The sequence below is a fragment of the Ptychodera flava genome, chromosome 7 (assembly GCF_041260155.1).
Source record: "Ptychodera flava strain L36383 chromosome 7, AS_Pfla_20210202, whole genome shotgun sequence".
Taxonomy (NCBI): Eukaryota; Metazoa; Hemichordata; class Enteropneusta; family Ptychoderidae; genus Ptychodera; species Ptychodera flava.
The window spans coordinates 46,187,288-46,206,341 of record NC_091934.1 but is presented as its reverse complement, the minus strand read 5'-3'; the positions used below and the strand labels follow the sequence as shown (position 1 = coordinate 46,206,341).

Below are 19,054 nucleotides of genomic sequence, written 5' to 3'. Positions count from 1 at the left end.
ATATAGGTAGGAAGCATGTATGCACATCCATACATACACGTGTAATATTTTTCAGGTCTGCTGCTCATATAGACTCATTTTTAAGCCTGTGGAATAAGGTTCATCCCATCCTGTTTCTGTTTCTATACAGTTGGCATCAATTTGAACTTCAAATACTGGTAAATTTTCATTAAATTGTTTCTCCAATCCCAAATGTTGCACAGTGACCTATGATTGCATAGATTAGGAAAGAGCAGAGTTTAAACTGTCCTCGTCAAAGTATGAGCTCATAATGAAATTTTCAAACTTTGCAGCTAATACTAACTTAACCCCTTTCCTGCCAGACAGTAATAATTGTATCACTTCCCCATCAGCCAAGTCAGTAAAAAGCGGTATTGAGCCAAAGCATGATGTATTTTCACCCACTTGGCTTGGTATGTTATAGCATCTTTTGTCCCCCCAAAAATCAACTTTACAGTATTTTGTTTTCAACAGCCTTCAAATGTACAGTATTATGTTAAAATACATCATATGGAATAAGTTGTGTTTCATTAATTTTAAGCATCTTGACCTGGTGGTGAATTTGGACTTGGCAGGAAAAGGTTAAAGAGCACTACCCTGAAGAGGAAACTCTAAGACTTACATACAACATATCCATGAACTACATTCAAAGGTGCGTGTGTTACATGATCTTACACACCTAGTGTGGGCGATATTTTCTTTCACACAAAGCCATTACACAGAATATCTTACATTTCAATTCCTTTTTCACGTCTAGTTCAGCAATGAATGGTATATCAAAAATAAATTTGAGCATTGTATTTAAAAATATTGCAAACAATATCAGAGCCAAGTGTATCGATGTTCAATGACCAATCAAATCTCTCCAATCAAATCTCTGTGTTGTCTAGGGTATCTATATCTATACATGATATCTATACATGTATTTGCATGAAATATTTCTATGCCTCAATTTTGACAATTGGTAACATCTGCTGCTGTTGCAGCATTAAAATGCTGATGAATGAAACCGAATTAGCAGCAAATACGTCAGCTCTGATAAAGAGTTGTCACTAGTTGTCATGACAACAGATTTTAAGGTTTTCAACAAGTCCTAAATAAAATATAGAGAATACAAGATGCAAAGTGCTTGAATGCTCACCATTAACAATGTGCCGTATCTATCAGATTTGCAACAAAAAAAACACAGCTACTGTGTTACTTGTAAACAAATGTGTGGTTTACTACTAAACAACTGGTTTTTAGGCTAGGATTACATATCATTAGCAACTGAGATACACTTTGTGACAACTTGTCTACCTACAGACAGGGAAATCGATTGAACAACGGTGTCCCATGCCATATAAAATGTCACGAAGCATACTGCTAGAAGAAACATCAAGCATACAAAGTGACATATGCAGGTACATCATTGGCAAATGAAACACAGCACAGCAAAACAGAGAAATGTTGTACATACACCTGACATCAACAGACAAGAACAGTGACGGACAGTCTACTATGATCTATATGATAGATATGCTGTGTCAATGTAATGTGAAATGTGAAAAACAAAAGATTGCAACATCATGAAATTTATTGATAATATTTCACATGATGCACAACTATTACAATCACAAAGTGACGGAAACATGACAATTCCACACACCATTATTTCAGGGTTTTTAAATTTTTATTCTAAATTGAAAATGGAATGAGGTACATGAATTCCACCACAACAAATACATCAACTAACCATCTGTAACAATATTACTGAACAGCATTTTCTATAGAGGTCATAGGTCAACCATCTACATGTATACGATGGATAGGCTTCAACAATGAATTTGCATTTTATTTTCAAAGGGTTGACCTGTGACCTTTCATACAGGTAGCTATGACATATTTGCTTACAGCAGCAGTTTTTTGATCTTGATGTCAATGCAGATGAAAGGCTTCCTCCCATTGGTCGATGAATGACTGTACAGGAATCTTCATCTGAAGATCATCAATGGCCACAACCCTTACAGATGTTGTTTGAGTAGTCTCAGATTTTGAAGTGCTTTGTCATGTCAGGATAATATCTGTCAACAGAAGAGAAAGGTTACAATGAAACAGTTCTTAAAACTTACAGATGAATACTGAGCGAAGTTTAGAGGGAAAAGCTTACACACAAAATGTCAATCCTTCCTGTATCTGCACACAGCTGGGGGGTGGGAGGTGGAGGGAGGGGAGAATTCAGACAAATCCACAAAAATATTGCCTCTTTCAGTTCAATTGACTTGATATTTTTACTGGTGACATTTTAAGAAACAGAAGGGGTACACACCTTAGAAGTGAAAGACTTAAACTTTTGATCAAAGTCAAGGGTCAACATACAAATTTTAGTACCAGAAAATAAAATTACATAAAATCTACTAATATTTGAAATTCAAAATAGCCACATCACTGTGTTTACTCGCTGGGTAAAAACTTCAATTTTTGATTCTTACCAAATTTAGACAGTGAAAACTTGGACTACAAGCACTTCAAAATGAGTCAAAACAAGTGCTAGATAAGAAAAGTACTGTAAAAATTTGAGAGTCTGAATATCTGTCCCCGAGGTGCATTCTTCAACTCTTACACCCCATATCCTCCACCAAGATCCAACTGTACCATAGGAAACTATGGGATTGATTCAAACAACAGGAGTGAAAATGTTAAAGCAGCCAATCGCATGTCAGTGTATCCAACTAATGCATGATGGGAGACTTCACAGAATAATTTTGACACATTGCAATGGTTTGCTAATGCACATTTCCTGACATACAGTGAACTTTAAATTCACTGCAGTTATAAATATGACACGCATAAATTATAGCAATGACTATTTTAGTCAGTAAGAGAACAGAGATCCATTATGCAACACCAAGTCTGATATTTTAAATCACACCTTGTACAGTAACCATCATGGAGAGCCTTGTGGCTGAAGATTCTGTTAGATGTGACGAGAAAAATAGCTCACAATACATGGTGCGGCTTTATAAGATAATTATTTGCTTCAATTTCACAAATTGAAGTGATGTATTGTAAATAAAAATCTACCAATGATGGAATGAGTAAATTACCAGGGTATGCTTTTATATGCATAACTGAAAACTCCCACTGCATCACCAAAAAAGACAACTCGGTTTATGTTAAGGTAAAATGTACATTTGGAAGATATTCTGAAGCTCAAATATTCACAATTCTTTTCTGATCTAAAATTTGTGAGGGTTCATTGTAAAGCTCTTGGAGTAAGAAAAATTTCACAGTTTCAGCTTTGTGAAAATCAAAATTTTATTGTTCGCTATAGAGTTAACACAGAGATGACAGCCATTTTTAATTTCAAATATTGGTAAATCTTAGGTAATTCATTTCTCTACTTCAAAACTTTGCACACTTACCCCTTATATTCATTCTTGATTTTAAAAAAGTATCAGCAAAAGTTTAAGTCTTTAACCCTTTGAGTGCTGTAATTTTTTCCCACCAAAATTTTTGTGCAACATTTTACCAATTTTTATGAAGTTTTCTGTAATTTTTTTGATAATTTTGGACCAAACTTATATCAAAAATTTGTCAAAACTCTGAAAAAAAATTGACTTTGATATATTTTACAAAGGCGACAAAAATTGACTTTGGCGCTCAATGGGGTTAACTTTCAAGGCACATACTACCTGTACTATGTACCACCATAATCATGCATGGTTTGTTTCTTATGACAAGCAGATTACTATGCAAGTGTGGGAAGACCATTCCATGTTCTTTTCATTAAGAAAACTTATAAAATCTTGACCAAGTGATTTTGTGAACTCAAACTGTATGAAAGGCATATAACACAGGATATCCAATCACGGACAAAATATCTACAGCATACCCTTTGGCGCTAAATATACAGGTAAATTTCTGAAATGTAATACAAGTAGAGGAGAGACTTGATCGTTGAAGACCTTAGTAACTCTATATGCTGGTGATTCAGGTACACTACAAAACAGTCAGGTCTGCAACACTGTATGTTCTTTACATACTTTAACTACAGGATATAGTCTACAGAAGAAATGAGGACTCAACTGTCATAAATCATGGTTTGTGCGATCTACTCTACATCTACATCCTTATCCATGGAGAAAATTAGAGTGCAATAACTAATTAAATTATAACTGTTAAACGCATTACTGACATTGAATCACCACAATCACAATAATCAATAGTTAGAAACGTTATGTTAATTAATTTAATTTGCTCATTAATTGCTACAATTTATTCATTAATCACTGACAGTGATGGAGCATAAATATGCTACATTGACATTTACTGATATATATCCCATGATTCCCCACTAAACCCCTTGCAGCAGGTAACTGACAGAGTCTACAATAATGAGTGTTGCACCATAGACAGTCGAAAAACAGGAGGGGAAACTGCGGTATTTCCTTTGAACGAACTACTCTGGAATAAATTACATTGGATTTGCATACCCATTGATAAACAAACCCAATTACCATCCAACTGTCGCATAATCTCCCAAAACATGCTTGCAGGCCTTACATTCAGTGTGTCCTAAACACATCTTTTTCGTAGCAGAGAATAATCCCATTCAGAAGGAATGCACTGTTTCTTTGTCACATCTAGGAATATTTCTATCTTTAGGATAACGGAATCCACCTTCAATCGGAAAGACAACTTTATGCTGAAAATAAGTTAAATGAAGTTTTTCACTGCAAACTACCGATGTCGAGCAGTGGCTATTGCCAAGCTGATAATTATGCAAAAATCGATTCACACATTCTAATTATTCCAAAATAGATGGCTTGTCACTTCTTCACAGTTCTTTTGTTCTTTGCGGTAGCTACCCATCCTCTTTCTCGACTGTCTATGCTTGGACCATGAATCATTCCAGTTTGATTGTTTGAAAAATTATATCAGTTTTGTTCTTAAATTTTGAAAACACAGTCAATCTGTTTAAAACCTAATGTAGATCATTTATTTGATACCTTTACCTTTAATCACCAACACTAGGATATTTGAATTTGATTAAAGGTGAAAGTGTGACATTTGCAAATTGGACAATGACAGAGCGCCCCCTACAGGCCAAAGTCATGTTTTGCAGCATCCTTCAGGATAAGTATAGGTCTATTTTAATTGGCAATTTATGTTTGTAAGGAAGTAATCTTGATTCAGATAATTGTACCTTTTTATTTGATTTTTAAGAGCAATGTTCCTCAAGCTGGTTGACCTTCATGTCTTGGTCTCAGCTCAATGCTCAGCTGTACAAAATACATGCTGCATGTCTTGAAAGTTCAAGATTTTCAAACTTAAAAAAGGGCCATTTAATACATTGAATTCATTTAACCCCTTGCCTACCAAGGCCAATGTATTCCTATATACCAGGGCCCTTATGGAAATATTGATAAAATCTTAGGTGTGGTCATTGCATGAACACTGCTTAGAGTAAAAATTAAGTTAGTACCAATAAACCATATATTTTCTGAATCAGCACGAAATTTCCCACTTTTTCATACATAAGTTTTGTATTTCCAGGTCACGTGACTGATCACATGACACACCATGTGACCAGAGTTGGCAAAGAATATGAATATTTGAAGCATCAGTTCGTGTTTTGAATCCATAAAATGACGCAAATTTGAATACAGTTGCAATTTTCATGGTATTGTAATACATATATGTAATAATATTTACCATTTACCTTATTTATAGATGTTATCATGTACCTATTTGAGATATTTCTCACAAAAGGCAGAGTAAATGAACCACAAACATCAGCATCTGACATGATTCTGTATTTGAAAATCAACACAGTTTATATTTGTAAACACCTGCTTTATGTCTTCATTGCAGAAGCATGCATCTAAAATGGTTATGATTTATCAAAAAATAATTCACAATATTTAAAAATACATTTTAGGGAACAAAATATCACATGACCAAACACATGACCAGTCATGTGACCAGTCATATTGATAATATGGCTGCTTAGTAAAATTTCACTGCTTATAGTTTCATCTAGTTTCATTCACGAATATTGCTGTTAATAGAACATATTTACATATAAATCATTTGTTTTCAATAAATAAACATTTCATCTCATTAAAAAAACAAACCATAAACATCTTCGCGATCGTCCGTACTTCTGAAACTGTAAACAATCAGCGCGACGCTTCTGTGATCAGCCTGACCTTTCAGGGTCGAGGTCATGGGTCACGACATTTGCTTCCGGATTTTGGCCATACTCGGACGTACGGGGGCGCAATCACATTCAGGCCAGATCGGAATACATCAGTCTTAGTCGCGCTGCGTGCCGACGCCGAAATTACGGGATTTTTAGCGACAAAAACGAAGCAAATACGCCTATTTAACTGTGCCGGATATTTCCGGCACTCTAGGTATATGGTAATTCAATATGGCGCCGGATATATCCGGCGCCATAGGTAGTCAAGGGGTTAAAAAAACATGGGACTGTAAACACAGTTATACAAAGTCTATATATGCACTAAATACTTACACAAACAAAAGAGAATTGTATCTGGAAAGTTAGGCTAAAATCTAAAATATTTGCCCTTTGAGTGTATGTCATTACTGTCCAGTGAATGATATGCAAGTGCAGAAGATTAAATTCCATCTGCTCCATGTTTCAAATTCCTTGACAACAGGTACAACCAATGCAACAATTGGGATGTAATGAACTTTTCAATTTGAATGTAATATTTTTACAATTGACTAGAGTGATTAATGAACTAATTCCAGTGACTGATGAACAAATAATAATAATTCACATGACTGTTCTGACTATTGATTGTTCAATTTACAGCCATTAATGTCAGTAACGTAATTACAGATTACAAATTTAATCAGCTTAATGACACTCTATTTTTCTCTATCAAGGGTTCACATAAATGAGGAGTGGGTGCTGCACAAGTTATGATGTAGCATTGACAGGAATGCCTGATAGCGTTTGCAACGCTTGGTAATGTTGGCAACGCTTGGTAACTTCATTTCCACTGTGAGCTTTTTTCTGAGTCAATGTAGATATGTCAATTGTAATGTGTTCTGAGACACAGACCAATTTTCAATTCAATATTTGTCTCAGCAGTGATGCTTGTTCTCATCCCAACCATCTGCAATGGTCAGAAAATTGTTTTGTTCCCAAAGAAATCAGTTTTCATAACCTTTAAAATGTGTTGTCTTCAATTCTTACTTTCTACGACATTAATGAAACCATAACACATCATGAAAACCAACCTGATAGTCTGCAATGGGAGAAGGGGGTTATTGAGGAAACCAATCTGATAGTCTGTAATGGGAGGAGGGGGTTATTGAGGAAACCAACCTGATAGTCTGCAATGGGAGGAGGGGGGGGGGGCTATTGAGGAAACCAATCTGATAGTCTGCAATGGGAGGAGGGGGTTATTGAGGAAACCAACCTGATACTCTGCAATGGGAGGAGGGGGGGCTATTGAGAAAACCAACCCTGATACTCTGCAATGAGAGGAGGGGATTTCTTGAGGAAACCAACCTGATAGTCTGTAATGGGAGAGGGGGGGTTATTGAGGAAACCAACCCAGATACTCTGCAATGAGAGGAGGGGGATTATTGAGGAAACCAACCTGATACTCTGCAATGGGAGGAGGGAGTCATTGAGGAAACCAACCTGATAGTCTGTAATGGGAGGAGGGGGTTATTGAGGAAACCAACCTGATACTCTGCAATGGGAGGAGGGAGTCATTGAGGAAACCAACCTGATAGTCTGTAATGGGAGGAGGGGGTTATTGAGGAAACCAACCTGATAGTTTGCAATGGGAGGAGGGGGGGGGGGGCTATTGAAAAAACCAACCCTGATACTCTGCAATGAGAGGAGGGGATTTCTTGAGGAAAGCAACCTGATAGTCTGTAATGGGAGGAGGGGGGGTTATTGAGGAAACCAACCCTGATACTCTGCAATGAGAGGAGGAGGATTATTGAGGAAACCAACCTGATACTCTGCAATGGGAGGAGGGAGTCATTGAGGAAACCAACCTGATAGTCTGTAATGGGAGAAGGGGGTTATTGAGGAAACCAACCTGATAGTCTGCAATGGGAGAAGGGGGTTATTGAGGAAACCAACCTGATAGTCTGTAATGGGAGGAGGGGGTTATTGAGGAAACCAACCTGATAGTCTGTAATGGGAGGAGGGGAGTTATTGAGGAAACCAACCTGATAGTCTGTAATGGGAGAAGGGGGGCTATTGAGGAAACCAACCTGATAGTCTGTAATGGGAGGAGGGAGTTATTGAGGAAACCAACCTGATAGTCTGTAATGGGAGGAGGGGGTTAATGAGGAAACCAACCTGATAGTTTGCAATGGGAGGAGGGGGGGGGGGCTATTGAAAAAAACCAACCCTGATACTCTGCAATGAGAGGAGGGGATTTCTTTAGGAAACCAACCTGATAGTCTGTAATGGGAGGAGGGGGGGTTATTGAGGAAACCAACCTGATACTCTGCAAAGTTAGGAGGGGATTTCTTGAGGAAACCAACCTGATAGTCTGCAATGGGAGGAGGGGCGTTATTGAGGAAACCAACCTGATAGTATATAATGGGAGGAGGGGGTTTACTGAGGAAACACACCTGATTGTCTGTAACAAGAGGGGTTCATCACGTCAAGGTATCTTCACTTCTGATGTATTCACCGACATCAGCTTGATGGAAAACTACAATGTTCATTGGATCTGTTCTTCTACAATCTTGTGTTGATTTGGCAGCAACTCCAAAACCCTGAACAGAAAAGACAATCACAGAAACACAGATGTTACCTCTAACCTGTTCACCCAGAACTCCTAGTAAAAAGGTCCACACTTACCACTGATAACAATGGATTGGACCAAACCATGGCAGTCAAAGGGTTAAAAATTGATAAATTTCATCAAAAACACTCTTCTCTCATCCCCTCATTCCTATCCAGGTTCAGGTGTGCTTTTGTAAAATGAACGTCAATGGCTTCAATTGCTTTGTTTCTCATATACAGTTACTTTCCATATTTACAGATTGAAATACAGTAGCTGGCGCACTTGAAGTACACCTGGCAATGTTCTCTGCAGCTTGGAAAAAACGGAGGGATGACCAATTTGCATAACAATGCATAATTTACATATTCTTCTGTTATGAAATTACATTCTTTTGTACAGTTACTAACATATGAACAGAGCAGTCCAGACACAGAGGGGTGGCCCATCCCTAAAAATCCCCTCGTAGTGAATCTGCCAAGCCAAATCTCCCTGACATAAATAATTGGGTTTTTCTAGTGGGTCTTCCCACTGCTTCATGAAGAGACTTAAATCCTGTGGAAAATCACCTTGATTTTCAGGATGCCTGTACACTGGCATTCAGGGGCATTTGCCTGCCAAATCAGTCAAATTCAGTAAAGTCTATTTGTAATAACCTGTCCAGTACACTGACACACATTATATTTAAGGTACAATGTACCTCAGGGACAGATATTCATACTCTCAAACTTTTACAACTCTTTTCTGACCTATCATTTGTTGGGGGCTCATTTTGAAGCCCTTGGAGAAATAAAAACTTTTACTTTCTGAGTTTTTTGAAAATCATTTTTTTATTTTTCCCATAGAGTTAACACAGAGATGGTGGCCAGTTTGAATTTCAACTATTGGTACACCTTGGGTAATTTGTTTCTCTAAATACCAAAATTTGCACAGTGACCCCCAATTTTAATTCTTGATTTTGAAAGAAAATAGTTGAAAGATTCCTTGAGGAAAGTCTGAGCAAAAGTTTAAGTCTTTCACTTTTGAGGTGCATACTACCTTAAGTGGATTTTATGATTCTCAAATTGCTCAGCTGAGCAAAGTGTGTCACATTCTTATATATCAGGAGACACGAAAAGTTGGTGAAGAGAGGCTTTGGCTCTGTACCACTTTTCATAGACTTGGCAGTATAGGGATAACAAGCCTGACACTGACAGTAAACTTATTTATCAATACTTACGAGTGGTACATCATTCATGGAATATACAACCACACCCTGGTATTGTGGTGTGTTTTCTGTTATTCTTCCAAGTCCTGATTTTGCTACATGGTTGCCATAGAGATAGGATTGTTCTGCTCCTGGTTTTACCCAAACTTTGTACTGAAACGAAAAAAAATCTACATCTTAATATAAAACTGTGTTTGCATGATCACCACATACCTATATCTTACCATACATATAATTAAATATTACTTGTACAATAAAAAAGTTGAGAAATATTACCAAAGTATGTGTTCTCTGCACCTCCAACTTCAGAAATTCAACAGTACGATGAAGCAGTTGTATTTCCAAATTGTTTCACAATAATGAAACTGACAAAATTATATTTTGTAGAATTTGCAATTAAAAACATTGGGCAAAAGGGGTCTTAAGACTTCCCATGTCATACTGTGAGATTATATATATATATATATATATATATATATATATATTATATATATATATATATATATATATATATATATATATATATATATATATATATATATATATATATATATATATATATATATATATATACACATACACACAAAAAGGTGGAACTTGGACATCTTCTTGCCAGGAATTATTTCCCATTGAATATTAGAATAAATAATAAAAAATGAATTTTCGTGGACACATTGAACAGAATGACTGAAAGTTTTAGTGAGTCAGCCAATCAATATACACTTTTATCCTGCTCACCCCATTTTCCTATAAACAGGTCCACAATCACCATTGATGACAATGGGTTTTGGCCAAACCATTGTGGCTTAAGGATTAATATTTCATTCATAAACAAAATCCACCCATTTACCATATTATATCACAAACTGATGCTCATCATAACACAGGGATAGTCTTCCTGTCTGAACCCCCATCATGGACAGCCTCTGAGTTGAAACTGAAGAAAAATATCCTCTCACCTTTGCATACGGAGAAAGAAAATCCAACGCTGTTATGTGAAGTCTGAATTTCTGTGTTTTCGTAAATTTTCCAAAACATGTTCCGAAACTTATAAGATGATTTCTACTAATGTTTGCAGCTCTCTTCATCAATGCTTCACTGAAAAAATGAAAATACTTATTCTAAATGCATTTCAAAGTTTTACACTTGTGTTAATTACATCATTGACATAAGTTTACATGTACACTGTGTGTTTGAACAGCGTATACAAAGTTTAAAATCAGTGATCAGTATGAAAAATGCTTCCTGGTTTTCATACAGTGTTGATTGCTATTTCAGGTTTGTTGCCAAAAATAATCACGCATGCAACATTTGCTTCTACTGACAGAAAAGTGACCAAATTTTTCTTTCTGCACCTGTCATAATTACAGCAGCATGTGATGATAATCATTTCAATAGGAAATTTTGTTACTGATTCCTGTTATAATAATTTCTAAAAGTCATCAAAATTTGCCTTTTAATTTGACGTGGTGAGAGCAGTTTACGTACCTGACATAATAAACTCTGTCTCTATGGAAACGAAAACAATACTGGCCATCAGGTCGGTCTATTAGCAATTTAATATTTTCTCCAATGCTGTAAGATAGCAAGACAATAAAATCAATTAAGGTAGCGGTAAAGGCTATTTTGCACCAATTCTTTTCTCAGAGTTAATGTCAAGTTTCAAGTGTTAGAATCAAGATATTTAGTTCAAATTTTCAGGATAACTCCCTTAGTTAAAACTTTCTCCAAAGAATATAAAAATTGTATATTTGTAGCCATGATTTTGAAATATGACACCAATCAATATTAAAATTTAATTTTTCATATTTTTTTACATCTTTGAATTTAATAATAAATTAATATTACCAAATTAGTTATAAATATGTTGACACTATTAATTGTAAGATTTGTACGGCAGGATTTGTAAATAAAATTTGTTTTTATGATTTTACATGGGTTTACATATCAAAAAATTATTAAAAATTCTTTCAAATTTCAAAATGTGATTTTTCAAAAAGTACTTCAAATACAGGAAAATTGTGCCGTACAAATCTTATCTGTAACCTTGTTAATAGGCTGTAAAAATTCCATGTCCATATCTCATTTCAAAGATTGGATTTAATTGGTATAAAATTATGTAGGAAAACTGTTATTCTGTCAAAATTGTTGAAAACAAGCCATATTTGCACCCCTCTTTTGAAGTCAAAGAGCAGTCTTTTGGTTAATCTCACTTTTGACACCTCTTTGACACTCAAAGAATCTAAAAATGCATTTATAATAGCAGTCACGCATTCTGAATGCAAGCACTGCCTTGTCAAACTTTCCTAAAAAACAGTAAAAAATGACTTCCCTTTTCAAATATTTTTTAAAAGCTAGGGGACCTCTACCATAGTTAATACACTAAGGACTCCCCAACTTCCTCTTATTTGGTCAGTTTTTCAGAAGTTTCAACGGGCTATAACTCTGCAATGCTTATGACCCCAAATGTCTAGTTTTTTTATTCCACAGAGAATGTTGACTACTTTTATGTTTTAATAGTTTTATTGAAGTTTATAACTGACGCTCTAGCCTGTACCGCTACCTTAAATATTTGTAACAAGTACATAAGTAACAATTTGCTGTACATGTAGTGCAAAAAATAGCAAAGGTGAAAATCTTCAATCATAGCACTGTTCATTGGGGCTACAGAACCATTGCCTGATAGAAACATGTTGTTGTTGTCTTGTTTGTTTGTTTGCCTTCATGGGTTTGTTGTCTTCAGAAATACAGAGAAAATTATCATGCACTTTGAAATTGCAGCTTACAAAACTTATCTCCATTTAATCTTAACCAATAACTTTATGCCGTTCATACACAGGCCATTGAAACGCCTCTGAAACGGTTCTGGGCCAATACTGACACAGAAAGTTATGTGTGGACACTCCGAAGTGGTTCTGAAGCGTTTCAGATTTGAGACGGTTTAGTCGGCCCGACCAGAGCCATTGTAGGGATTAACTCTATCCGCAAATCGCTGTGTGGACAGACTGAGCCGCTTCAGAAGCGTTTCAAACGCCCTCACGCGACAGGTATTTGTAACATAAAACAAACAACAACCAACATACAATATTCACTTTCGCCATGGCTGCCGAACACAGTACTACATCTCGCGGTATACTGGTCCGACAAAGAGATAAGCTTGCTACCAAAAACCCTATCAATTCGACCAGAAAAAATTCATTACGATTTGAAAAACATCGAATTAATAGGAAATTAAAACTGCCGAAATAATTTAGTGGTCGAATTTAATTTGGAACGACGAGGATGAAATTTAAGCGAGACATGTTTGCCATGTTGAGACTGCTTCAAAGCATGGACTGTGAAATTTGTGAGGTCGACAAATTTCGTAACAAAAAAACCTCAAACGCACGTTGGTGTCACATCAAAATCAAAGTGGCCGCGATTACAAACGGAACAATCTGTGAGACTGCCACCGGCCGCTCGACGGACGACACGTAAGTTGACATCGTGTGCCAGCCCTTGGAAATATATTGTAACTCCTTGACAGGCAGATGAGATAGTCTTATAGCGTTTGATGCATTGAAAGTTTGTAAAAATAATAAAAAATGACATCACCGATCATAAGAAACGTGGTGTTGAAGATAATAGTTTTTAAAAGAAGACTATGACGACCATATTTCTGTAAGTATTATCTAACTTTAGAAAACCAACATCTGAAGATTTACTTCCACCAACACTTTTGGATTTGTTCCACTCTTTATTATAAGATTAGTCGAATTTCTGGAAAGTAGGTGTACATTTTCGATGTCTGTGTATCGTCTACACCGAAGTCATATCCGAAAGAGTATAATCAGTTCGCGACCGCGTAAACCTCTCTCTCCGGCATTTCAATGTTTTATATTGTCGACATTTATATATCAGTCTGAAGTTTCAGGTCACTGCTCATTGCAAGTAGTTGATGTCAATTTTTCCGTATCGGGCATGGTCTCTATCGTCACTCTAATTGTTAGTGTTTTCCTGTTATATTCCATATCAAACTCAAAACACAACGTGAACAACGCTGATAATATATTGCATATTTCGTATCGAAAACCGGTAAAGTTCGTAACTGGTGACATGTCACGCCCTGGAGAAAGTTCATCACCATCGATCGAATGTCCGTGGCGCTTTTGCTTCCAATAGACATATTGAAATGCACAGGGAACTTCGCGGTATGGCAATTATATGAACTTTACCTTGAAGAAAGTCTGTGACTTTAACTGGCCGTACGACCAACAATAAACATGGCGGAGCAATGATACCGATTTCAGAGACTTCGATTTTTTTTTCATTGCGACCTCGACCGCTGGTGAGAGCGAGTCGTCTATTTTTTTCCCACTGGCTATTTGGCTTTGAATTTTCAATTGCCATCTTGCGCTAAGTTAAAGCTAAAAACAAGACGGGCGTTCTCTGTAAATCAATAAGCCTTTTGAATATGAAAAAATCGGACATCTGAACCTCAACACGCAGCTTGAAAGTTGTTCTCCGAATCAGGACAGGGACATCGGCCCGGGACATCGGTGAGGCCGGATTTCACGTAGTAGCTATGGAAACCGACGGCTCTGTCTATCGAAACCATGCGATGTACGCTCCCTTGGGCCGTGGAATTTCGCCGTATCGCCTCTACAGACTACACCGTCTATTACCTAACCATGCTATTAAACAATCACACGATAGTTCAGTAACATATATCTTCATTAATCTACCGATCATCCACCGTCGAACACTTCGAAAACAATGGTCGCGGTCACGGATTCAAGACGTTCACAAGAAGAAATTATCAATAAGTGGCGCGCAGAATTATTTTTACTGGTTTTGAGAACTTCTAAAATAACTTGTAATCTGTATATCTTCACACATCGAACCGATATTGTATACCTATCACCGTCGAGAACCGATATTGTATACCTATCACCGTCGAAGTTTATGTCTTCACTGTAGAGTTCTTTTTATCCAAAACACATATTCAGAAGAGTCCCACAGAGCAGTCAAATGAAAGGATAATTGCTTCAAGCGAATGAAATTGCACGAAAGAATGAAAATCAACAGCACACCATGGACGTGATTTAAAACAATAGAGCTTGTGAATAGGACTATTTGAGTAAAAAGTGCTGTTTTTCTCGCAATTTTAGCAACTGTAACGACCCTTTATTCTTTAATACCTTTCCATAATTGAATTAAACTAGGTTTAGGGCTTATACACGCAGTGTACACTGATGTTCAGAACTTTAAAAAGTATTCTGCTGGTAACGAACAGGGGTTTACACTCTAATGGGCGCAGTAAAACAATGGTCACGTCCATAGATTCAAGGACGTTCACGGGGAGACACGATGGCAAATAGTGCAGTGTCGTAAAATTGCTTAGACTAGTTTTAAGAACAGTACAATATCTGGTCATCGGTGTACCGCTACCTGTGAATCGAAACGACAAGTGTAGACCTATAGCTTCGAAATTTTATGGGAGAGACACCACGACTGAGACCGACAGTAGCATAACAAACTATTCCCAATTGTGCGTCGTGTTTAATACAGACATCTCTGTAGGTGATTCTGGTTTCTCTTGAATCAAAAGTCCGACATTGACAAAATTGACATAAAATAAGTCCGAAAAGTTATGTTTTATTCAACTAACTGATTCATCTCCTTTGATATCCCCTATTAGCTACATGTAAACAGTCCGGAAAGACTGACATCGATGTCTCCCGGGCCCCCATTTCTTCACCGTTTTGCAAAACATCTCATCAGCCGGACGCATGGGCAATATCTTTGTACGTTGGTCAAAACTAATGACAGTATAGGTCAGGATGTAACATCGGTCAAAGTAATATTGAACATGGAAGACGAAAATGCTTTCATTGATTGACAAAAATGAGAGGGAACGAGTCAGTAAATATCGAACCATAAAGGGGAGATCGAGACTGCCATCCCCCATGATTAATCAACTGGGAACAAAATATATATTTCGATCAACAGACTTACACAACCAGAGACAGCATTTTATTCAGCTGTAAAATAAGTCACCGCCTTTCCTATAATAACACCCCGTTTGCGTTTCGATCTACTCTGCTCTGTCTCCAATCGGTATGGCCGTCCGGGTTTCGCCTGCCGTACTGACTGATACATGGTTATTTCTTCACATATTTTTCATCGTTTGGCATAAAATACAGCATCTCTTTGGTGCACAAGGCAAATCAACGTTTAGAAGGAAAGTCACAGGAGGTTAGGATATTATATGCCGTAGGTGAAATTAGAATGGAATGTTGAAGATGAAAAGACTTTTATCAGTCGACAAAAATTGCCATAAACCGAGAATTGAGATTGTCTATATGATTTATTAATTGGGCACAAAAATATTCGATTGAGTCATTAAGTTTGTGTTTGATTCGTTTTAAAATGTGTTCCTACATTCTTATCCGATTGTTTGTGTTAATAAAAATTTTTGTTTTGCCTCGGATATTTGTAGGGAAGTTTGGATTAGTGTGGACGGTAATGTTTTGTTTGTGTGAGAAAGCTTATGGCGAGGCGAAACAAACATTTTTATTAACACAAACAATCGGATAAGAATGTAGGAACACAATTTAGAAACGAATAAAACACAAACTCGACACAAAAACATTTTGGATAGTTCGGTGGGGAGCCTCTTTCACATTCTTTACAGCCAGTACGACGTCGTTCGTTTCAGCCATCTTGTTATGCAGTATGCTTGGCCATACACACCTTTTGAACTCGAGAGGGCGCATTAAGACGTCTTAAATATCAAAACAATGGCTTAATTTTGTGAGTATGGACACGAGCGGACCCAAACTATTAATCCCCTGTGTTTACAAATCACAAATAAAGTCGCTGAAACGTTTCAATTTTGCCTGTATGAACGAAGTAAATAGCGACGACATCACTGAATGAAATACCTGAATGAAATACCTGAATGAAATCCCTGAATGAAATACCTGAATGAAATCACTGAATGAAATCACTGAATGACATCACTGAATGACATCACTGAATGAAATACCTGAATGAAATACCTGAATGAAATCACGGAATGACATCACTGACACAGCTGATCTACTTCGACAGTGGATTTCATTTAGGCTCCAAAACTCAATGTGTGAGACAAGCATGTTGTATGAAAAGTATAAACAATATACTATTGTATCCCTTCACAGATTGTAGTCATTCATGGACTAAACCTATAACATGAATGGACCAAGATACAAACAAAACCCTATGCACAAACGCGCATAGAAATATGTGTATTTCCATATACATTTGCACACCTTGGTTTGTTTGTATCATGGTGTGGAGGGACTGTGTTTGTACCATCATAGCGAGATCTCCTGGAGTACTGAATCAGTTGAACAATGCATGTCCATTTTCAATTGGAAAAACCCATTTCTATCAACCAGCATGGGGTAAGTCTGCCCCAAGATAGACACCTTTTCAGTTGATCACACAACCTTTGATGAAGCTGAACTTTCTTAACAACAGTTGACAGTTGAAGAATGCTATCTGTGTTCAAAAATATACATAATACTACACATTTTACTGCAGCTCACTTCACATCACACAATGAGATAGAACATACTTCAACATATACCTTTCAACTCGTAATCAAATACATGTAATCAAAACCCAGCAATTAACTGATAAGCCATCTGTCTTGAAAGACTTGTGCTATTGTGACTTACTGTGGTAAAAGAGTTCATTACTTTAAAATGTGTTGAATACCCAAGCTACTTGTGTATATCTCGCACACTGAGTTGAGTTTGTAAAATGAAATACATTTACACGTAATTTGCTGCTCATTTCGTCATATTCTTCACCGCGGAGTGATGTCACTTTCACCTCACGCACACGAGTGAGGTGAATTGGGATTTGACTACACAGGACAGTGAACAATGCAGAAATTATGTGACAAAGGACAGAAATTAGTGTTTATCATTGACATAATGTTGAAACTTTGAATACTGGTATAAAGGTTGAAAAATCCACACTTCAATATTTTGCTCTCACGGCAGTGTGACGCAAAAATGACGAGAAATACCGCAAGTTCCCGGATGTCCGCGGTCAAGAATTGCTGGCATCTTTACCGGTACATAGTAAAGTATGGAGGTAGTAGCGGAGTCTTTTTACCTGCATGACAGCAAGAGCGATGTTTTGAATCACACAAAACAAACAACAAAACTATTCATTTTTTAATGATAATGTCACTTCATCATCAATACCTTGACTACTTTTTAAGTACTATTACAAGCAATAAATATGCAAATAAATGGCTGTATCGAAACAAAAATTTGTAGGGTTTGGTCTTTCTGCCTGTACAACAATGGATGTACACAGCAATAACGTGTGATTGAAGTTTTAAATTCAGTATGATCATGGTGAAGGCATTGCTCAAGTTGTGGAGTATGTGACCACACATAGTTTTAACTTTCTCATTTACCGGTAAACTTTAAGAGATAAACTACAAATGTTCCATTCCAATTTCATCACAGCAATGTATATACTCTCAAGCTCACACAAAGAGAGGCGTACTTGTACAAGCATTTGGACGACCGGAAGTGGTGCGTCGCACACGGGCAGTAGAACACAGGCAGAGTAATTGGTATGATCACGGTCTCACCAAATGATAGTTATCTCTTACAGTAAATTCGTATCTACATTTCTTTCCGATCTATAAGTTACCTTCCTCGCGAAAAACACGAACACCGTACACCATACTTAACATACCAGATGCTGCAGTGTATATAACAAGTCAACAACCCCGTTCCGATCCATTCTCGTATTCTTGCCCTCTACTTACTATTTGGACAGTTTTTCGAACAGAGCCTTCGTTTCTTCATCTGTCAGCGGTCTCATGTTGCTGAATAATTTTAGGTTCAATACATGTGTGCGTCTATATCCTTGCTCAAATGCCTTGCAATGGGGCTATTAAAACTAAAAGAAAGCAATGCGAAAATGTATCCCTGCAGAAACCTCGCTCGCTGCACGTTTTTTCTTCTCATGTACTGCGCAGGTTCGTAAAAATTCGCAGTGCCTCATGGGTAATGATGTT

General features: G+C 36.9%; 1 protein-coding gene across 1 annotated transcript; it reads right to left on the bottom strand.

Annotated features, from left to right (window-relative positions):
• Positions 1-1,650: 1,650 nt before the first annotated feature.
• LOC139137714 (60S ribosome subunit biogenesis protein NIP7 homolog) lies at positions 1,651-19,021 on the bottom strand. The gene is made up of 6 exons (XM_070705958.1): positions 18,803-19,021; positions 11,470-11,556; positions 10,941-11,079; positions 9,994-10,134; positions 8,620-8,766; positions 1,651-2,063 (listed from the first exon to the last, which is right to left on the bottom strand). Exons 1-5 carry the CDS (start codon positions 18,856-18,858, stop codon positions 8,647-8,649), a joined length of 543 nt encoding a protein of 180 aa, XP_070562059.1. The 5' UTR covers positions 18,859-19,021; the 3' UTR covers positions 1,651-2,063; positions 8,620-8,646.
• Between the last annotated feature and the right edge of the window lie 33 nt (positions 19,022-19,054).